Source organism: Astatotilapia calliptera, chromosome 6 (genome assembly GCF_964374335.1).
Source record: "Astatotilapia calliptera chromosome 6, fAstCal68.1, whole genome shotgun sequence".
NCBI lineage: Eukaryota > Metazoa > Chordata > Actinopteri > Cichliformes > Cichlidae > Astatotilapia > Astatotilapia calliptera.
The window spans coordinates 39,665,605-39,688,809 of record NC_137427.1 but is presented as its reverse complement, the minus strand read 5'-3'; the positions used below and the strand labels follow the sequence as shown (position 1 = coordinate 39,688,809).

Sequence of the window (23,205 nt, the reverse complement as noted above, 5' to 3'; positions counted from 1 at the left end):
CCGCTGAGGTGAAATTTAGCCGGAGGAAATTATTTGATATTCAATTCTGAATTTCACAAAGACAGCCAACATACCAGGTTCAAATGGTGTAAGTGGCAGGTATAGTTCTGTGTCACCAGCGTAAAAATGTACAAAAATCTCACTAAACAGTTAAAAAAAAAGTAGCCTACGGTAACAGCAGACAGATTCAAGAGAAGAGCCCTTAGAGTTGCACTGCAACTTCATTATGTACGCTGTATTTCGTTGGAGTGATGTAGCATATCAATCTAGATTACTGGATTTTAATCTGAGTAAATGTTCTGAGTACTTCTTCCAACAGTGGTTGATATTAATCTTGTAACTTGCCTTTCATTACAGTTTGAATGAAACGATTTTTCTTACCTCGTGTGAGCTGCAATAGGCCTATAGCATCGGGCAGCAGCAGGTTGTTGAATCACTTCCTGCATTAACGTTTCCTTCTCCTGCTGCTACGGCTGCGCTGCCTATCATAGGATCATCAATAGCGATCATTAACATTGATCCATGCTGGGACTGCATGGATCGCTGTCTTGAAGTGTTTTAATGTCTTCAGAGAGATTCACTTACTGAGGTAAGAAAACCAAACGCTGAAGCTTGGACTCACAGTGGAAAATGAAAGTAAATCAGCCGTGGTGCTCAGTGGGAACATCTGGCGTTCGAAACTTTTCAGAGGATAAACGCGTTAAATATCCGAAAGGTGCTTAAAGTTGTTTGAGAGAAGCATAGCAGTAAGTAAAACGGCCTCCAGAGCATTAATTTGAGCTGAAATGTAAAGAAAGACGCAGCAGCGGGGATTCCCCAGTAGACTGAGCACAGACAACACAACGACCTCTGTCTCTTTTACTTTAAATACATTTAACGCACAATTAACGTTGTTTTTACGGTTTCATAGCAGTATAGTAGCGGCAAAGATAAAGTTCACGTGTACCTATCATTAGCATGTGCTGTGTATGACGCCCCACTGTGTGCTGTAACTGTGCGCACACACCTAGAAATGTACAGTCTTGTTCTTTTGATGATAACGGGATGATTGATCCGAAATACTTTACTTTTAGTTATGATTTCCTAATGCGTTGTAGAAGTTGGATTTGTTATTAAAGCTCTGCCTATAGTTTTGTTTTTCTTTTTTTCTTTTTTTACATGTATTACTATATATGCTACAGACTTTGGGGGAAAGCACGGTGGCACGGTGGTTAGCACTGTTGCCGCACAGCAAGAAGGTCCTGAGTTCAATTCCACCATCAGGCCGGGGTCTTTCTGTGTGGAGTTTGCATGTTCTCCCCGTGTTTGCGTGGGTTCCCTCCGGGTACTCCGGCTTCCTCCCAAAGACATGCAGTTTGTGGGGATAGGTTAATTGGAAAATCCAAATTGTCACTAGGTGTGAATGTGAGTAGGAATGGTTGTCTGTCCTTGTGTGTTGGCCCTGTGACAGACTGGCGACCTGTCCAGGGTGTACCCCGCCTCTCGCCCTACGACAGCTGGGATAGGCTCCTGAAAAGGAAAAGCGGTAGCGGATGGATGGATGGACTTTGGGGGAAAGCATGTTATGGTGTCAGAGATAGTAAGGGTAGATGAGTTTAAAAACCTGGGGGCAACCATTGAAAGCAATGCATTGTGGACAAGAGAGGTGAAGAAGTGGGTTGGGATTAGTGTCAGGTGTGATTTGTGACAGTGATACCAATGAAAACGAAAGGAAAGATTTACAAAATGGTAGTGAGACCTGAGGTTGAGTGGTTTGGAAACAAAGTTAGAGAGACAAGGCTGGCATGTGCAGAAGAGGAATAGTGGATATATTAGAAATGGAGACAGTGGATTTTGAATATAGACCTGCCAGGCAGGACAAAAAGAGGAAGACCACAGAGAAGATTCATGGATGTATATGCAGAGGGTTGATGTGACAGAGGAGGATGCTAAGCATAGGGTGTGTTGGAGTCAGATGATCCACTGTGGCAACCCCCAACGTAGTGATGCCATTTTACACTGCACAATTTTCTATATCATATTTCTATATTTCAATCACCTGTACTAGCTCTTTATTCTGGCCTCTTGCAAGCTCATGGCAACAGCAAATACAAATCAGGGAGGATCCCCGGAGGAGGCAAGCATTCCCTCTGAGACCTACTCGTTGAGGTCCGAAGAGTCGAGGCTGGGGTCTGAGGAATCCAGAAGGAGGTTGTCGGGCCCCACAGTCTCCTGGGATTCAGAGCTGGCTTCCATCAGGCACAGGTTAAAGTTTGTGTTGAAGCTGAAGGAGGAATTTGTTTGTCCAATCTGCAGAGAGGTGGTGCTCAATCCCCAGCAAAACTCCTGTGGTCACATCTACTGCTTCCACTGTCTCCAAGGACTATTGTAAGAGCTAGTACACCTTAAGATGCACACACACTGGCACAGTTCACATAAAACCACATTTATACTGACACAAGCCTTGTAAAAAATTTGATATAGTCTCCCAAAAAACACACGTGAAATTGAAAAGAACTAAAAGAAAAGCTGTTCAAGTTAAACATATTGGTCTTACAGTCCATCTATTAAAAAAGTTCAGTCAATTTAAGACATGAGCTGGTTGACATAGCACCCTTACTGACACAGTCTACCTTAAAACACACTTATTTTAACACATGTCCTCCTTAAAAAATGTATGGTTGGGTCATTGTGCTTGGTGTTGCAGGGAGAGTTCATCACCGTCCAACCCAGTTTGCCCAGTGGACAAAGCTGTGATCACAACAACTGAGGTGAGACAGAGGGCAGCTGTAATTTGTCAGGCAGACTTTTAGCTTCTGCAGAAGCTAGAGCTGTGCCATTTACGGTTTTCTTGGCAGGTCCAAGTGTGACATGCCAATACCAATTTTTACTGATTCAGAATTTCTTCATAAGAACTATAATTGACAGCATATAAAACAAACTTTTTTTTAATAGAAACATTTATTTTCATAGTAAAATTAATTATTAAGATTTTTTATTTAATCAGGATTGTAATAATATATAGGATTGTCTCTCACTGAAACAACTGAAAATAAAGTGTCCTGCTACTGGAAAGAAGTGGGCCTCAAATAATGAACTAAAAGTGAGTTGCTATACACCCACCTTTACCTGATATGTTTGACCTTTTTAAAAAAAAAACAACAAATAAAAGAAAAAAAAGAAGCAAATGTAAAAGATTCATATAGCAAAATAAATGGCCTATAGGTCAACAAACATGATTGATACCCTGATGTCATCTCCCTGGTCAAGAGTGGTTATGGTACAACAGTAATATTTACATTTTCACATAGAATAGAGGTGGGGTCAGACTGTCTCTTGCAAATTGAAACAGATCATTGCAATAAATAAATTAAATCCATTTGTCTTTTTTTTTTAAATAAACACAATATCTTCTTCATACACATAGACTAACATCACAAGAGCCTGTGTTTTTTAAGCGATAACACTGAGGTTTCAACAATATTTGCTGTGTCTCTAATAGTTGTAGTGTACAGTAGAATGTTTCTCTTAAATTAGCTACCTGAGTGGCCAAAACCTATGTAATGAAAGTACAGAATCTAAACAGTAAAGCAGAGGACCAGCTGCAAACAATGACATATAAAAGTAAATGAGTTGCATAAAGTGATTTGAATACTCATGTAGAGTACAATAGCAAGATTTAAGAATCAGTCCATTTGCCATTATGTGAAACTAACTGTGAAGAAGTACATGTTTTACTTTGTCATAGCATACATTCATTATTATTCAATGAGTTTTTTGAGCTAGTTGATAAAGAAGTGTTTGTGGCTGAATAATGAAAATTTCACTGACCTTTGCTTCAGCACCACAGTCAGGTCAAGATTTAAGGTTAAATAATGTATAATTTGTGTGATTTCTCCTGTCTTCCTTCCCTCACCCCCAACTGGTTGCGGCAGATTGTTGTTCCTCTCTGAGCCTGGTTTTGCCAGAGGTTTCTTCCTGTTAAAAGGGGAGTTTTCCCTTCCCGCTGTCACCAAAGCATTTGGGGGTTTCCTGGGGGGGGGTTCCTCTGTTTTCTCTGTTTTATTGTAGGGTCTTTACCTTACAATGCAGCTTGAGGCAACTGTTTTTTTTAATTTGGTGCTATATAAATAAAATTGAATTGAAGTGACTGTGTGTGTTCAAGGTAGTGAAAATCCATGCTCTCAAATGTCTGTGAAGGTTCTCAGTCATCCAGGTCATCGTAGTCAAAGGAGCTTGCAAAGAAAAGCGTCTGGACTTCTTTAAGTTGCTTGAAGACGTTTCACCTCTCATCCGAGAAGCTTCTTCATTCTTCATTTGACCTTAGAACTGAAGAAGCTTCTCGGATGAGAGGTGAAACGTCTTCAAGCAACTTAAAGAAGTCCAGACGCTTTTCTTTGCAAGCTCCTTTGACCATGCTCTCAAATGTAACAGTATGGTTCTATGTTTTTTTGGACATCAGTGGAGCTCTTGGACACAGAAGGAAAAGATACACTGACAACACATGACGACACATGCAAACGGTGTTGTCAGTTTTAGTTTGAAAATTTCAGTGTTAGTTTGAAAATGCACTTTTGATTTGTTGAAGTTATAAGAAATATTTTTTCCATGCAGGTTTTCCAGGATAACTGCTGCAAACGTGAAATTTCCAGTTTAGAAGTGTACTGCACCAATGCCCCAGCATGCACGACTATTTTCACATTAAACAATCTGCAGGTAAACTCTATATATGCAAATTGTAGTCTAACAACTTAATAGATTAGATGTTCATGCATATTAACTCTCTGGCCCACAAGGACACACCATGTTTTGCATAGCAGAAATAAGGTGAGCATGGTGTTTTTAGCTAAAATCTGTGTGCTAGTGTTGATAACAAGACTATTGAAGTTTTGGACATTGCCACTGCAATATCACTCTTTGGTTTTTCAAATAGCTGAAGTCATGTTTGGCTCAGATCTATACAACTGAGGTAATCTGTTCACTCCCTGCAGGAGCACCTGAAGTCATGTCAGTATGAGCAAGTGCAATGCACCAATACAGGCTGCATTGCAGTGTTACAGAGGAGGCACTTGCAAGAACACCTGACCAACATCTGTCCATACCGCAGGGAACCCTGCCCACACTGCAGGCAGCTGTTCCAGCTCAGCCTCATTCAGGTAAAGTCCACTGACACAGCACAGAAGAGGAACAACTGCACCTTTTCTTTTACCACTGAGAATGGTGATCCAAATCTTTCCAGCTGTTCTTGGTCCAGCTTTCTCAGGTCAGGATTGGTGCTAATTACTAAAGGATTTCATTTGCTGTCAGGGGTGGACTTTATCTCACCAACGAAAATACACAGCCAAAATCTAATTGAATGCTTCTCTTCCTGAAGTGTAACTAATTTACTCTTAAAATACAGTACAAGTATAAATTTATGATGTGACTTTGTGGTGACTCTGTGCTCCATAGGATCATGTGCAGAGCTTGTGTCCAGATGTGAAGGTAGACTGTCCTGAAGGCTGTTCCCAAAAGGTCCCCAGACACAAGGTGAGCTCATCTTCTGAATCACATCATAGCTCTGCAGGAACAGCCATCATCTAACTGTTGCTGTTTCAAACAAACAACCAGCTGTAGTACACAAATATTCTACCAGAGCTGGTTGGTTGTTTCAGTTTTTTCTCAGTTTTAGTACTAAATCAGACATCATAACAAAACCAGAAGGGTATCACTGAAGGATGGGGGTGAGGAAAGAGATCAACTTTAACCAAGAAGATATATGTCCGCATTATTCAAATAGCAACTCTTGTACGTCAGTGGCACAATCTGAAATAACTGGCAGTTATGTATATCCCATCCCCTGCATTCAGTATATACATCATTTATATACAAAACAGTGGACAGCTTAGCAAAAAAAAGCACTATAGTGCTACCAGAGTCTAAAATTGTGAAAATTATTAAAAGGACATTGTTGCTGTAGTTATATATAGTATAAGCTGATTTAACAGTTTCTGATTCACATATACAGACCCCAAGAATTGCTGACCAATCAGTTAAGTATTCCACAAAGTCATCTAGTAACCTGATTTTTTTTCTTTTCTTGCTTTCCAGCTGACCAGTCATAGACAGTTATGTCCTGAAGTTAACAATGACTGCTGTTTTAAGAAATTTGGCTGCTCTGTACAGGTTAGTTCAACTGATGAAATAGTGAAATTGGTTGCTTGGACGTTTAAGATCAAGTGACTTTTTTCCTGTTATGCTATGATTCACAGGGTAAAAGAAGGAATGCCAAGCTTCATGAAGACAAAGCTATCAATCACCACATGCTGCTGGTCCTGAGGAGCAATACCCACCTGGAGAAACAAGTATTTCCACTTTACATAATGATATTGATACTGTACAACAGTACACATATATAACAGCAGTCATTGGGTTAGAGGCATGACGGTGAGGTTCACATATAAGCTCATGTTGACAGTGGTCCAGGAGTTATTAAAGGAATTAAAATGTGTAGGCTCCTGCAGAATAGCACGTGAAATATGAAAAAATCTGCTCCGTTTCAGAAAAACTCATAATTCACAATAATAATCAAGATTTCTCCAATAACATATTTTTCTTTTCTTGTGAGAGTTTAGAATATTCTGATTTTATAAGTAACTTAGTATATTATTAAAAATAAACTCTTACTTGAAAAAGTTACATTAAGTATTCAAAGGATTATATCCAAGATTTTCTCACCAGCATAGCTCATTTAGTATAAGATGACAAGATAAATGTCTAAGAGATAAATGTGACAACAAGCTGTGTGTTTACCTTTGACTGTTCTCTCCCTGTCTCAGATGGAAGTTTTCCAAGAGGATTCGCTGGAAATGGAGCAGGAGGTCCAGACAGACACTTTGCTACTTACTGGACTGCAGAAGCAATTCAGACCACTTTTGCAGCTGAGCAGCAATCATGAGCATGCGGTCTCCATGGCTCAGGTTAAAACACGGCTACAATCTGACTTGTCAACTCTCCATATACTGTCTTTACTTTTATCATATTTGTAGTCAGGATGATGCTGATGAATTTTATTTCAGTTTTACTTTTATTTTTTCGTAATGGCTATATTTAAACTTTGAGGAGCTTCTTTGACTTTCTGTCTTACAGTGCATCTGGAAACTATGCACAGCAGTTCACCTGTTCCACATTTTGTCATATTACAGCTATATTCCAAATAATAATAATAATAATAATAATAATAATAATAATGGATACTTTATTGATCCCCATGGGGAAATTACTTTCTCTGCATTTGACCCATTCACTCAGTGAAGCAGTGGGCAGCCCACTAAGCAGGCGCCCGGGGATAGGATTGAATTGATATTTTACCTTAAAATTCTAAACACAATGCTGCCTAATGACAAAGTAAAAAAAGGTTGCTTGAAATTATTGCAAATTTATTAAAAGGGAAAATAAGAAATATAACACCTACATGAGTATTCAAAACCATAACATTTAAAATTGAGTTCAGGTACATCCTATTTTCATTGATCATGTTTCTACAACTGGCTTGATCTGTGGTCAATTCAGCTGATTGGACATGATTTGGAAATACACTGTCTATATAACATCCCATAGAGTTTTTTGGCCTTTAATTGGCTTTTTTGATAGGGAGAGTGAAAAATCAACAGGAAAGCAAAGGGTGAGAGAGAGGGGAAGACATGCTGCAAAGGGCTGTGACTCAGACTCAATGCCCAATGCCATCCCTACAGTGAAGCATGGTGTTGGCTGTATCATGCTATAGAGATTTTTTTCAACAGCAGGAATTGGGAAACTATTCATCATTTAGGGAAAGATGAATGCAGCAATGTACAGAGGCGGTTCTGTAAATATCCTTGAGTGGTACAGCCAGAGACCAGACTTCGAACCTGATTGACAGATCAGGTTGAAACTGACTGCAGATCTCTAGAGAGATCTGTGCGCTGACACTCCCCATCCCTCCTCCCCACATGATAGAGCTTGAGATTTTCTGCAAAGAAGAAACTGCAGAAAAAAAGACTTGTTGCATCATACTCGAAAAGATTTGAGGCTGTAATTGCTTCAAAAAGTACTGCAACAAAGTATTGAGCAAATGTTGCATATACCTATGTACAACTGTTTTTTACTTTTACTAAATTTCAAAAGTTTCAAGCAAACTTTTTTCACTTTGTCATTAATGGTATTGTGTGTAGAATTTCAGGCTGAAAATGAATTTTATCCATTTTTAATGACGCTGTAACTAGGGATGGGTATCGTTTAGGTTTTATCCAACACCGGTGCCAAACCGGTACTTTTGAAACGGTGCCGGTGCTTAAACGGTGCTCGAACCGGTGCTCGAACCGGTGCTTAAAGAATGGAGAACACAAAATTGGTCCAAAAACCTCTCATGTTTAGCTGTTTTTTTTGTAAAAAGATAACAATGTTAGCCTTTTCTGCAGCTATAGAGCATATATGGTATCACTCTTGGCTGGAAGCAGTGCTTAAACAATGGAAAAAACACAAACTTTGTCCAAAAACCTCTCATGTTTAGCTGTTTCCCACTTTTTCTTTGGTCATTTTACCCTTTTTGGCCAGGGTGAAGGGAGTATCTGCCATTAAACAAGAAGCCGCATGTAACTACAACGCTGTTTGCTAGTTCACCTTACATGCATTAATGTAATAACGTGGTTAGCCTACTCAACGTAAATTACACACGAACAACATTAAGCTACTCACGCAGAGAAGAACGGCTGCTGCTGCCATCATCATCATTTCTGCTACACTGGCAGGGCTAGGGGCCAGGACTCTCCTCTTCAGGTTTTTGGGGGATGTTGCTAACTCCGAGTCCGATAACAGGCAAACCACCCGTAGTAGGTACGGCGCATTTCTCGGCTTTTAAAACAACGCTATGCGTCGCCAGGTGTTTCATCAGATTTGAGGTGTTACCTCCTTTGCACAGTATCACCTTAAAGCACTTGTTGCAGGCTGCTGAGTTTGCATCTTTTGCTGTGAAGTACAGCCAGACTTTGACCGCTTCACCTTGGGCATTTTTAATCTGTAGATCTGCTCTAAAAGAACGTATGTGAAATGAAAAATGATTGGCTAGAATCTGAAGCATATGACATCTCAGGAAAAAAAAGCACCGATATAAAACACCAAATGTGCTCTGCTTTTTGTTCTGGTTACTACCGTTTATGTCAGAACCGGTACCCATCCCTAGCTGTAACATGACAATATAGGGAAGTGAAGCACTGTAAATACTTTCCAGATTCACTTTAAAACAGCGGACACTGGAAGTTAAACCCAAAGAGGTTAAACCCAAAACAGGCCCCTTAAAGTTCAACTATACTGCAAAACCCCAAAAGTTACCAGAACCTAATTTTTTTTTAAGTTGAAGCTTATAAGAACTTCAAGAGTTTGAATACATTTGACACGTACCTTTTGACTGCAATAAAATTAGCACATTTAAAAAAAAAAAGTTTATTAAGATTTTTGATATAAAGAAAAAAAACAGACAACACAACAGCAAGGGCAAAAAAACAGAAGGCAAAAAATTACACTGCATCAACAAAGATACTACTTCAACACTGGCAAGCTACAAAAATAAAACACTAGGGTGGTAGACTGAATTATTGATCAGAAGACTTTGTTTTAATACATGATCTAAAAATGGCTGCCACACATTAAAAAACGTACTAAGTTTGTCCTCTAATGTATACCTAATTCTCTCCATATGCAGTAGAGCAATCAGTTCTGCCAGCCACGAGGTACAATGTCAGACTTCCAGAGAGCCAAGATAATTTTCTTAGCAATTACCATTCCTAACAGAATTGTAGTTTGTGCAGCAGAGCTGAGGTGTAAAAGGGAAGAGGAGGATCCAAACAATGCAGTTATTGGGTGGCTCTAATGTGCAGTTGTACATATCAGAAAAACATTTAACCAATAGTTATGCAATTTGGGACAAGTCCAGAATAAATGGGTAAGAGAGCCTTCTCCAAGTTTATAACGATCGCATATTGGACTAATGGAAGGAAAAATCCTATGCAAATTAGTTTTTGAATAATGACGTCTGTGAAGCACTTTGAATTGAATTAATGGATGCCTTGCATTTATAGAACAAGAATGGATCCTACACAGACTCCTCTCCCAAACCTCATCTCCAAATAGCAAACCAAACTCTTCCTCCCATGCTGTCTTCAAAAAGTCAGATTTAAAAGTCAAATACTCTGAAAAACCATTCACAAAACCAGAGACCAACTTTTTAGAAGCCGGGGAGCTCAGAAGGAGCTTAAAAATTGGCTCCTCCTCCGGAAGAAATGGAAAGTTGAGGATACTCTGACGAACATAGCTTCTTATCTGTAAATAATGGAAAAAATGTGATGTAGGGAGAGAGAACTTGTTCTGCAACTGGGTAAATGATGCAAATTGCCTATCAATATATAAATCTTTAAGAGTAAATATACATTTCTGTGTCCAGACCTCAAAAGAGGCATCTAAACATGAGGGTGGAAATGCATGATTACGATATATTGGAGTATGGATCGAAGTGTCTGGTAGTGCACAACCTTTTTTGATCTGACTAAAGATTTTAACACAGTTTAAAACTATAAAATTATTGACCTTGGTTCGCGGATTAGAAGACGAAAGAAGAAGAGCATCACTCTCTACAACCACCCGGGGGCGGGGTATTAGCAAACATGACCTTTTTGTACTCTTCCTGCCAGTAAGCAAGAGTTCTAGCATTCACAGCCCAATAATAAGACTGAAAACGTGGCAGACCAAAACCCCCTTAAGTTTGGATTTACATAGATGAACTTTTGATATCCTGTGAGTTTTAAAGCCCCAAACAAATGGTAATACTACTGAGTCGGCAAAAATATATAAAAATAGATATAAGAATTTAGGAGGAGAAACCATTTTGATTATGTTAATGAAACCTACCATGGAAATAGGGAGAGCCCTCCATTTCCTTTTTCAGTTTTTCAACTTGTGCAGAATAATTCAGCTTAAAGATCAATTTATGATCCTTAGGCAAAGTAACACCCAAGTATTTCAATCTATCTGTAATTTTAAAAGGCAAAGTTTTCAAAAACTCAACTTCCAGGTTTGCAGTCAAAGCCACAAACTCACTCTTCTGCCAGTTAATTGTATAACCCGAGATTTCACCAAATGACCTCACCAGATCCAATAGTACAGGAACAGATCACTCAGGATTTGATGAGAACAAAACAACATCATCCGCATATAAAGAAATGTAGTGCTTGATATTCCCCAATCGGACAGGGTCAATGGAGGGCTCATTCCTAATGTCTACTGCAAGAGGTTCAATAGCAGCTGAGAAGAGCAAAGGCCTCAAAGGGCAGCCTTGTCGTGTCCTGCGGTGTAAAGAAAAAGGCGCTGATCTATCTTGGTTAGTGAGAATGGAAGAAGTGGGATGTCTATATAGCATATTAACCCATGATATAAACTGTTCGCCTAAACCGAACTTCTCCAGTACCTAGGGATGGGTATTGATAAGATTTTCACGATTCCGATTCCATTTTCGATTCTGTTTAACGATTCGATTCTTTATCGATTCTCTTATCGATTCTCTTTAAAAAAGGAGAACACTAAGGTCGATTAGCTTAGAACATAGGTGTCAAACTCTGGCCCCCTAATCACATTTGGCCCGCGAAGCCATACCAAATTACTATCAGAGCTGGCCTACTGGTGTTATACAGCTAATATATATATATTGTTTAGTATTAAGCTTTGCTTGTTCCATATTCAGTTTTTCAGCAAAACGTGTTTGAGTCCATAAGAAAAGATTCATTCTTATATCTGGAGCAATAAATATATTTCAATAAATATTAACGTTAGCCCGCAACTTTGTTCCAGTTTTGAATTTTGGCCCACTGTGTGTTTGAGTTTGACACCCCTGGCTTAGAACTTTGTTTTATATCTTCTCTTTGAACAAGATAGAAATTTAGGAGTAACATGGCCTTACAAACCCAGCAGTGAGATCTTAAGAGATCCAGCCTACGGCTCTTCAATGGGGTGTCACAGGGTCCCCAGGAAAAAAAATTGTAAATGTAAAATAATAAAATAAATATTCTTCAGTAGCAATAACAAAGTATAACATAAATTGTTCTGTGGCAATTACACAAGAATATCCAGTAATGTCCCTGCCTACAATTAAACACATTCACTTACCGAAAATCGGGGCATCTGCTGTGGCAAATGGGTGCAAGCCTTTGACCACAAACTTAGTCACTGCTTGGTGTCATTCATCTATCCTGGCCTGAAAGGAGACGCTACCGGTAGACTGCAGCGAGAGCTGCCAGCATCTGAGCCAGACTCTGTCTCTCTCATCACGGTCACCTAAAAGCACAGTAATGGCAGGTTTTGTAATAAGGCAGATCGCGCTAACATAATATGCACTGTTAGTTGATTATTTACCTGCCGCATTAACGGGAGAGGATGTGCAAACGTTACCGCTGCTGCTGGGTTGAGCTTCACGAGTCCGGAGCGGAATTAAAAACACGACATTCATTTAAGGTCATCGCGTGTTTTGTGAGCAAATGCTTTTGCATATTCGTAGTGTTTCCTCCCTTAAATGAAATATCTACTTTGCAAGTATTGCAAGTTGACCTGTTGTCATCCGTTCTTGTAAAGTATAACCAAACTTTTGAGCGTTTGAGCCGCTTACGCGCCGTGTTTCCTGCCAGGTAAATGACGCTCCGCAACGTGATGACGTCATTCGGGGCAACTGGAATCGATAAGGGAATCGTTTGCAAAAATGGCAAACGATTCCAAGGAATTGAAACAGTGGGAGCCGGTTCTCAACAAGAACCGGTTTTCGATACCCATCCCCACCAGTACCCCAAGCATATAGGCCCACTCGACCTGGTCAAACGCCTTTTCAGCATCTAAGCTCAGTACTGCGATCTTGCAAGTCCCCCAATGCCTATGATACATAATGTTCATCAATCTCCGAACGTTAAAAAAGGAAAACCTCTGGGGCACAAACCCAGTTTGATCTGGATGTAAATTAGCACATTTAATATATAAATTAAAAAATATTCAGTTCCTGCTACTTAAAGTTATAACTTAAAAGGAATAGCACAATAGAGTCACTTTTCCAATTTAGAAAAACTCAATTTTCAAGCAGTCTTTTGAATTAAACAAAAGTCAAATACCTGGACATTTTCTTGGTTTCCGGCAATAACACAATGTGATCTTATTATTCAAGAAATTATTTAAGAAAATAAAATCATTTCCTCAGAAAAAAACAGAGAAAAACACAGTTCTGGGGGTCATGTGGGAAGCAGCAGCGGTGGCAAAACAGGTTCGGAGGCCGACTGCGTGGGAAACAGCGGTGGTACAGGCAAAACTAAGGCTGCCATGATGGCAAAGAAAGTGCTGGTGTGGAAAGTGGCTGGTGTCAGTGCGACTTGGCAGCCATTGGCAGACGGCTGGTGTGCAGGGCCAGATGAGGCAGGACCACATGAGGCAGGACCAGATGGCGCACTGACCTCTGGTGGAGATGGAGATGGGGGAGACTGTGCGTAGAAGCTGCAGGTGGTTGAGCTGATGATTCAGTAGTCAGCAGCATGGAAGCTATGGGTGATGGAGCTGCAGGCGGTGGTGTGGCACCTGCAGATGGTTGTGCTGGTGATTGTGCTGGAGGTGACATGGCAGCCACTGGCAGTTGAGCAGGTGATGGCTGGGCGGACTATCCTAAGGCCCCGGCGGAGACGGATGGTGGCTTGGAAGCCGCAATCAGCTGGAGCAGCTCTCCTGAGCCTCCAGTGGAAACAGACATCAAACCAGCAGGTGTGGAAACCTCTGGGTGAGGCGAAGCTAGCTGGAGCTGCGCAGGGCACAAAGCCAGCTCAGGATGCTTCTCGGCCTGCAGAAATGTTAAGTCTTTTGCAGGCTGGATGAGCTCGCTTGAGCCCTCAGCTGACAGAGGAGGAGGCTGGGGCTGTTTGTGCCCAAGCTCTTAGCCGATGATGAAGGTGTCTGGGTCGGCTCACCCTAGCTCTCATCTGAGAAGGCTGGCAGAGCTCCCAGGTGGAAACAGCTGCAGGAGGTTGAGATGGCTCAGCCTCTTGGGAGAGTTTCAATCTCTGAAACAGCCACACACAGTTTGAGGATACATAAATCATTGTTAATGATGGAACAATGGACAGAGGAAAATACAGGGCTTAAATACACAAGGGAGTGTATTTAGTAATGAGGGACTCAGATACAGGAGGAGAGCAGGGAATAATCAAACATAATGAGACAAAGGGGAAGCTAAACTCAACATACTGAACACAGGACAAGGACTATCAAAATAAAATAGGAAGCATGAAACGGACACAGACTGACAGACTGAGACTCGGGAACAAAGGAAACATGAAACACAGAGACAAAAGTAACTAGATATGGAACACAGGGAAGACATAGTGACAGAGTGCTAAGACTCAGAACTAAGCATACAACACACGTAGACAAAATAAAGAGAACAAGAATACAGAACTAAACCTTCAACAGATACATGACACCAGGAACACAGGGGAGGCACAGAAACAAAACAGAAACTAGGAACTATAAATATAAATATAATACAAGCAGAAAACAATAATTCAAATAATATAACTTAAAAAAATTTCACAGACCCAGTACTATGACAACCAGCTTCCAGACCCCTGTACTCGGAATGATTACAGCGGTGTTCAGTCCTTGGGATAACTATAGTAGTGTAGGTGTAATGCATAGATCACTCCAAATATTATCAAGAAGTTCATCAGCATTTTTTGGAGGCCTCCAGTCTCTCTGATGGCAGACTTTCACAGTTTGGACATGTGCAGAGGTGGGCTGGTAGATATATTTGGCAAAGAATGTTAGATATTAATGAAAAATGAAAACAAAGTGGACCATTGCTAGAATTCAAAATCTCACTTTTGGTTTGAGGTTCATGCTAAATAATCTCTTTCCATTGTGGATTTTTTTTAAATTCAGCCATAACTTTTGCTGACTTGCTGACCTGTTTTGGAAGCCCACTACTTGAATAGTCATTGGTTGAATAAGACAACTGTTACGTTTGGTGTAGATGTAGGTTTTCCCAACAGTCACCTCAAGGTGCTTAAAATTGTAAGGGAAAGCTTACAATATTAAGCACCTTGAGGTGACTGTTGTGATTTAGCACTATATAACTAAAATTGAATTGAGTAGAACAATTCAAATTAGTAGAACATGTTAAGCATACTCTGTTTTAACTCTCAGTTCACCTACATTGGAAATAATAATAATAATAATAATAATAATAATAATAATAATAATAATAATAATTAGTCTTTCAGAAGAAAGAGAAGTAGAATTTTGGATGGCTACTATCTTCTTTTTTTTTTATTCATGTTTTGGATGGACAGAAACATATACACATATACAACGGGAGTAATAATATTGTCAGTTCTCCGTCTTAACAGCAACAAACAAATAAGAGCTAACAATAGCTAAAGAAAACCAAAAGAAAAAAGAGAAAAAAAAGAAGAAAAAAAACCAGAAGAAACAAAATAAGAAACTGCCTACTGGGAAACACCAGCAAAAACAAGAACAAAAGGGGCAGAACACCCAGGTGCCTAGAAACTAAACTCGACCTTGACCAATTTCTTTCCTCTATTGGCTGTCAAAGAAAAAGAACAACAACAACAATGACAACGACATAAGGAAAACAAAATAAGAAAAAAAAAACAACGTATCACATTATCTAAGAGACATTGTCGATGTACAACAAAAAGGGACCCCAAACCTGATCAAAAATATCTTCTCTCCCCTTAACTCTGTACGTAACCTGTTCATATAATGCCATCTTGGACATTTGTTCAGACCATTCCCTGAAACAACAGGGGCTGGATGATTTCCAGTGCCTTATCCTGCAGCCTGTTATGAAAGCCAAACGCACCCATAGTCTCTGTCTTCTAGTGAGAATACTGCTGTCAGGTAACAGACCCAGGGCACACAAAGCTGGAGACTTAGAAAGGTGAAGATTAAAAAGATCATTCACAAGGTTAATGATCCCATCCCACAAATAATCATTTTTCCGGCATCCATACAACATGAACTAGGGTCCCGGCTTCCTCCTGACATTTCCAGCAGGTGTCAGTGTAAGCAAGCTTCAACCTGACTAGCTTACTGGGAGTCCAGTAATTTCTGTGAAGCAACTTGTATTGGATAAGCTGAGATTGTGCTTCACGTGAGCAAACATACCATGATGAAGCCAGCTTCTTCCAACTATCCCCTGAAATCTGAATTCCCAGATCCTTCTCCCAGCACTGCCTCAGCCCCTCCAAATTGGGAGAGTGCGCCTCTCTGAAGATCCCATAGAATTTGGATGCTCTGATTCTATTGATACCAGGAGCTGCAAACACCTCCTGAATACTAGATGGAGGGTCTGAGTTATTGTTCAAAATGGCTTTAATACAGTGTCTAACTTGAAAAAACCTCCAAATTTCCCTTGGATCCAGATTACATTCTTGTCTGATTTCCACAACTGATTTCATGCCAGTTTGCCCAAATAAATCCCCCACCTGGTTGATACCTGCCCTAAACCAAGCCTCCCACCTGAACGGTTTCTTACCAATTAATATTTTCTTATTATACCAGATAGAGGCTCTAGAGGTAAGATAGGGGCTAGTGTTGATAAATTGATGAGCTCTAAACCAGGTCTCTTGTATGAAAGCCAATACTGGATCTTTAAACGGTACTGGTCTTCCCCTCTGAGTGAGGAAGGCCTCTAAAGATGAGGGAGTCACAAGACTTGAGGACAGAGGACAGGGCGGTGAGGACAGAGCTAATGAGTTGAATCTGTTTTTCAACAGACTCAACATTGCCATAAATGCTCGCCCTCCTACTGACTTACTTGTAGTCAGTGTGCAATCCACAGCCACAGCACTCTCTCTCCCTCCCCCTCCACATGGCACCATAGCTTCGGGTAAAAGTCCTGACACCCCTCCCCCACCTATCATTTTCACTCATGACCAGGTTCAAAGACAAATGAGAAGATTCCACTCAGGTAAGTTTGCTGGACACATAACTTATTTATTTGAACAGTTTCAGTCAGGTTTCAGAGCTCATCACAGCACAGAAACAGCTTTAATGAACAGCTTTCTTGTCCTGCTAGACCTCAGTGCAGCATTCGATACTGTTGACCATAATATTTCATTAGACCATGCTGTAGGTGTTAAAGGCACTGCACTACAGTGGTTTAAAACATATCTATGTACTAGACTCCAAGTTCATGTAAAAGAAGAGGCCTCTTCACACGTTTCACAGGGTTCTGTGCTAGGACCAATTCTGTTTACGTTATGCATTCTTCCCTTTGGCAGTATCATTAAAAGGCATAACATTAATTTTTACTGCAATGCTGATAATACCCAATTTTATCTACCCATGATGCCAGATAACAATGTTTTTTTCTGAAATTTTTTTTCTTTTTTGTTGATTATATTCTGTCTTTCTTAATTTTAACTACCATAAAATTTAGAGAATGTTTTATTTACATTTGATGTAAATAAACACACAAATTACCCCACTGTACCCATGTCTGTCTGTGTATTATCAGAGAACTCTTAGAAGGCAAGAGGATACCCTATCTTCTGTCCAGCTGGACCTCCAGCAGGTGTCTCGGGGGCTTCGTCCTCATCTGGAGGAGCTAGCACAGCTCAGGAAGTCTCTGGATGTTGCGATGCAGGAAGTGTCTGAAGTTGAGGCCCTTAGAGAGCATCTAGGTAACTGAACCTCAGACCTCTTTACCACAGTAAATGTAACAGCGTCTTCCCTGTATTAATAAATTGTTACTTGGTCAGATATGAAATATGCTGTCTTCATTTAGCAACAGAGACTGTAGCTAGACAATGTCAAGTAGTCTGGTGCGATCCTCCAGTAATATCTTTCACCATCCACCACTTGTCTCAACAAGGTTAAGAGAAGGTTCCAGTTCTCCACTTTCTTTACTTTCATGTTTTCAAGAACATGAAAAACGTTCTTAATCGTAAATTGAAACAATGAGTAATTTCGGCATTGATGCAATATAAAATGAAGAAAAATATCAGTTGTCCTCCTTCCAACAGTCTGTGCTTCTGATTTTGAAATTTAAAATACCAGATTAGGACCCTTTATGGACTTTTATGGATGTCGTTTAGTCTGAGCTCATTTACTATAAACTTTCTGGATAAAGTCATTAACACATAAAAGAAATGAGGTAAGATACTAAGGCTGCAACCAACAGTTATCTTCATAATCACAATCTGGAATCTGAAAAGGTTAATCCAGCCTTGGTGGTTATTACTCTGTTTTTCTGAACTAAATGAACAGTAAAATAATTCAACAATGATTGGGCGTGTCTAGACAGTAAAGAATATTTCAGGATTTCGCTAAATGATCTTATTATGTTCTTCAACCAGGAACCTTGGAGGAGAACTTAAAGCGTCACTCAGGCCTCCTACATCTTCATGCTGCTCAACTTAATCTCAATAAAAAGCACCTGCAGGAGCTTGAAGCGACATCTTATGATGGGAAGTTGATCTGGAAAATTGAAGACTTTGGGAAGAGGAGTGGGGCAGAGGCCAATGGTCAGCTGTCATGCCTGACAAGTGTGCCATTCTACACTGGACGCTGTGGATACAAGATGGCCATTAAAGCCTATCTGAATGGGGATGGGGAGGGAAGAGGTACTCACCTGTCACTTTATGTAGTCCTCATGCCTGGAGACTTTGACACTCTTCTGCCATGGCCTTTCAGACAGACTGTGTCTCTCTCTGTTCTGGACCAAAGTGGTGCCTCTAACCATCGGAGTCTCAGCTTCAGACCTGACCCTACCACCAAATGCTTCCAACAACCCACTCCTGAATCCCAGACCAATGTTGCTGTTGGATTTCCTTGCTTTATTTCCCACAATATGCTGCAAACTCCCCAAAATGCTCTGTACGTTAAAGACAACACGCTATTTGTGAAAGCTAAGGTGGATATGACAGGTTTTGAGCAGCTGTAAAATTTCTTCATTATCTGATGATAAGCTTAAATGACAATATTAACAAAGATATACCATAGGGATGGGGTCATGTGGCCCAGCCTTAAGATGGCAGCATAGCGGGATTGCTACTAAGACAGCGTACAAACTGTACGCTGTTAGTGTGGTTTGGAATATACAGCATTGAAATGTCTAAAGCTTCATCTGTCAAACGGTGTGAAATCTTTCCCGAAGACGCAAGACAGGCACTAAGACAACCGCACCAAATCCAGCACACAACACAGATGAAGTATTGGATGAGTTCAAATCAAATCTGAGACATATTGAACCAGGCGGCTCATATCGAGGAGGCTGAGGCTTGCATTGTTGAGGTAGAAAGCACACTTGAAAAAAACAGAAACATCACTGAACTATCAAAAGAATCCTACTTCTTGAAGCCAAAACAGATGACTTAGAAAACCGAGTAAAATGAAAGAACTTGTGCATCTTTGGCATAAGAGAGGAAGCAGAGGGGAAACAACCACTCTTCGACTTTATTAACAACATGCTACCTAAATGCTGGGGCTAGCGCCTGACAAGTCATTCACACTGGAACGAATACATCGCACGCTAGCCCCCGGGAAACAGAACAGAGCGGTGCTCATTGGTTTCTTAAAATTCCAAGAAAAAGAACTGGTATATTGGGAAGCAAGAAAACAACAAATTACACAAGATCACATTTGCATAGGATCTGTCTGCGGAAATGGTTAGGATCCTATGGGGATTTTTACCAGGTTGTCAAGCTGCTTATTGATAATAATGCCTTCCATGGATTCCAGCACAACCCCTATAGGCCCAGGATCCTGTACGATGGAAAGATCCACCTTTTCTCAACACCTCAAGAAGCTGAAAAATTCTATAAGAATCTGCCAAAGGACACATGAGAAGATGCCCATGATCAGTAAGTCGTAAAGGACAAGTTACTTAAACAACAGGTTAACCTTTAAGACATTTAATGAGACAGCTCCTGCTCCTACATAACTGATTAGCAACAGAGTCATTGACAAGAGACAGATAAAATCTTGAGTTTGAATTAATACAACATAACTGGGCATTTTAAAGCGCATATTCGTTCTAAGTTTAATCTGAATTGTTTTAGGATCTATACTAACAGCTGAGCCTTAATTAAGTCATTATTTTTTGCTATCGAGGGTAAACTTTATTTTATTATGGAACAAATTAGTACCTTTATATGATTAGTAGACACTGTCTGATTTATGGGGCTTTAGTGAGGTTGCGTTGACTAGTTACTCCTCAGTGATGTGGATTAACACCCTCCAAATATTTTGCTCAAGGGAAGGGGGAGGCATTTCTGATAAGTAAATGCAAATGTTCAATCAGAGATTGTTTACAAGTTCTGTATCTGGTGTGTGTGAGTATGTGAATGTATGTGCAAACCTGCATCTCCTTTTTCCTTACTTTGTCTATCTTAAGTACACAATCTGATACTATTTTATGAAGAGGACAACTAAAGAAAACATTTTGAACGTTAACATTCCGTTAACATCCTCTTATAGGGGAATCAGTCTTATGGGTTGTAGTGATGGGTCGGTTGCGAATGAAATGGCTCTTGGAGCCGGTTCTTTGACGTGAACGACGTGTGAATAGTTGATTTTTGTATTATATGATTTATTTATTACATTTTATGTGGAGTGAATAAATAAAAGTATATTTACGGTGGCCCCTACAGACAAAGCACATACAAACTTCAAATCATGTACGAACTCTGAAGCACGTACAAACTCCAAAACACGTAAAAACACGTACAAACTCCAAGACACGTATAAAAGACAACAGAAGTGCTCCAGGATGCTAGGGGCAGTGTTGAGCTTTTGTTACCTAGTGGCTACACAAGCCAGCAAGTACCAACGACCGGATTTGGTGTGTGGTAGTAACATGTAAATGAACATTTTTTTTTTAATTATTTGACTATATATGAATGCTTGTGTATAAATACACAAACAATACACATATGCTTTCATGCTTTCAATTGTGTAATTTAAGTGATCTAGGTAGCTCTGTTTTGGAAGTTCAGTTCATGCTAGAAATGTGTTTTGGAGTTTGTACGTGTTTTGTCTCTAGGGGCCACCGCATATATTTCTATATAAACATATATAAATAAAACCACTTTTTTTTTTACATTAGTAATTCCTTTTGTGCATAATTTTATATTATTGTTAATAATAAATTAACTGAAGCAACAAAACCTGAAGAGCCGGTTCGGAAAGGCTCTTTTTAGTGAGCCGATCCGAAAGAGCCGGTTCTCTAAAAAGAGCCGGAAATCCCATCACTAATGGGTTGTGATACAAAGATTTTGTGTAAAGCGTTTTCTAGGAGATTGGATAAATATGTGCTTAATTTGATAATAGACGATCAACAAGGTTTTGTTAAAACGAGACAAGGCTATCACAATAGAAGACGTGTCCTCAATGTACTGTATGACAAAAACAATAATGACACACCACTGTTATCACTAGATGCATGCAAAGCCTTTGATAGAATAGAATGGATCTATCTCTTACAGGTGCTCCCCAAATATGGACTGGGTGAAACATTTCTCAAATGGATCTGGTTCATGTATACAAGCCAGACAGTGCAAGTTTTAACTAACAATAACATGTCAAAACCCTTTAATTTACAGCAGTCAACCAGGCAGGGCTGCCCTCTGTCTGTTTGTGTTAGCAATAGAGCACAAACACAATGTTCAAATATAAGGGTGTTCATAAGTGCACGTGACACCAGGACACCCTAGGCTGGAGGTCGATGATCGATTTTTGTAATCATATCACCAGACCTGGACATTCGGGTAAAGAGAGGGGCTGAGCTATCAATTGATCACCACCCAGTGGTGAGTTGGATCAGGTGGATGCTGGACAGACCTGCCGGGTCACTGAGTCCAAATGGACCATGTTCATGACCTCCATTGCCGAAGTCACTGCACTGAGATTCAAGATTCAATTCAATTTGTCACGTGCATAGTTATACAAGTACAACACAGTGAAATGTGACCTGATACGCTCCTCGACTATGCAAAAAAGAGAGAGAGAACTTTATATACAGTGAATGAGTATATACAAAGAGGACATTATGTGCAAGTGGGTGAGTTATATACTTTGTATAAATTAAGATAAAATAGAACAATCTTGAAATTTACAGCTAGTGTACATAGCGTAGGTAAGATGTTAAAGTGTCTTGTGCTGTAGTAAAGCCAGAATGATCAGGAGGTAATTTAGTCATTTAAATCAGCTGTGATGGATCAAGGACAAATCTAAAACCTGCAGGACCTCAAGGCTCTTCAGTAGGGATGGGTATCGTTTAGGTTTTATACGATACCAGTACCAAACCGGTACTTTTGAAACGGTGCCGGTGCTCGAACCGGTGCTTAAAGAATGGAGAACACAAAATTGGTCCAAAAACCTCTCATGTTCAGCTGTTTTTTTGTAAAAAGATAACAATGTTAGCCTTTTCTGCAGCTATAGGGGATTTATGGTATCGCTCAAGCTATCAAATACGGCGCATTTCTCGGCTTTTAACAAAATGCTATACGTCGCCAGGTGTTTCATCAGATTCGAGGTGTTACCTCCTTTGCACAGTATCACCTTGTTGCACTTGTTGCAGGCTGCTGGGTTTGCAACTTTTGCTGTGAAGTACAGCCAGAATTTGACCGCTTCACCTTGGGCATTTTTAATCTGTAGCTCTGCTCTAAAAGAATGTACGTACCTGGGCCTGCTTACTATCCTAGGAAAGGTAAAATGATTGGCTAGAATCCAAAGTGTATGACATCTCAGGAAAAAAAAGCACCGAAATAAAGTACCGAAATGTGCGCTGCTTTTCGGTCTGGTTACTACCGTTTATGTCAGAACCGGTGCCGGTACCCATCCCTACTCTTGAGGCCTGGAGTTGGCCACCACTGCTTTAGATGGCTATCTATTTAAATTATTTCTTGATTCAACAGGTCTGCCAGTAATCAGGCCCGCGTTTGTTTAGTGAAACTGAACTCAGCTTTCTAAAAGTGGTTATCACCATTAATGGTTTAAAAAGAGGGACGATTACTTTTTTACACACGACCTGGTAGGTTTGGAAGATTTTACTCCCTTAATTAATCAGTGAAATGCTCATTTAAAAACTGCATTTTGTATTTACTTTTTTTTTTAATTTACAATTTTTTGATGATCTGAAACATTTAGGTGTGACAAAACACTAGGAAATCA

The 23,205-nt window shown here is 40.0% G+C and overlaps 1 protein-coding gene across 1 annotated transcript; it reads left to right on the top strand.

Annotated features, from left to right (window-relative positions):
* The first annotated feature begins 205 nt into the window (after positions 1–205).
* traf5 (Tnf receptor-associated factor 5) lies at positions 206–21,138 on the top strand. Its single transcript, XM_026172003.2, has 11 exons — positions 206–589; positions 2,072–2,367; positions 2,687–2,750; positions 4,594–4,695; positions 4,971–5,135; positions 5,431–5,508; positions 6,070–6,144; positions 6,231–6,323; positions 6,798–6,938; positions 17,549–17,714; positions 18,390–21,138. Exons 2-11 carry the CDS (start codon positions 2,075–2,077, stop codon positions 18,974–18,976), a joined length of 1,764 nt encoding a protein of 587 aa, XP_026027788.2. The 5' UTR covers positions 206–589; positions 2,072–2,074; the 3' UTR covers positions 18,977–21,138.
* Positions 21,139–23,205: the final 2,067 nt, after the last annotated feature.

Bases quoted from the DNA above. Each gene is read 5' to 3' on its own strand.
- traf5 (XM_026172003.2), top strand. From the start codon at position 2,075: ATGGCAACAGCAAATACAAATCAGGGAGGATCCCCGGAGGAGGCAAGC. The intron at 6,939-17,548 runs GTTAAAACACGG...GTGTATTATCAG, and splicing joins ATGCGGTCTCCATGGCTCAG to AGAACTCTTAGAAGGCAAGA. The intron at 17,715-18,389 runs GTAACTGAACCT...TTCTTCAACCAG, and splicing joins GGCCCTTAGAGAGCATCTAG to GAACCTTGGAGGAGAACTTA.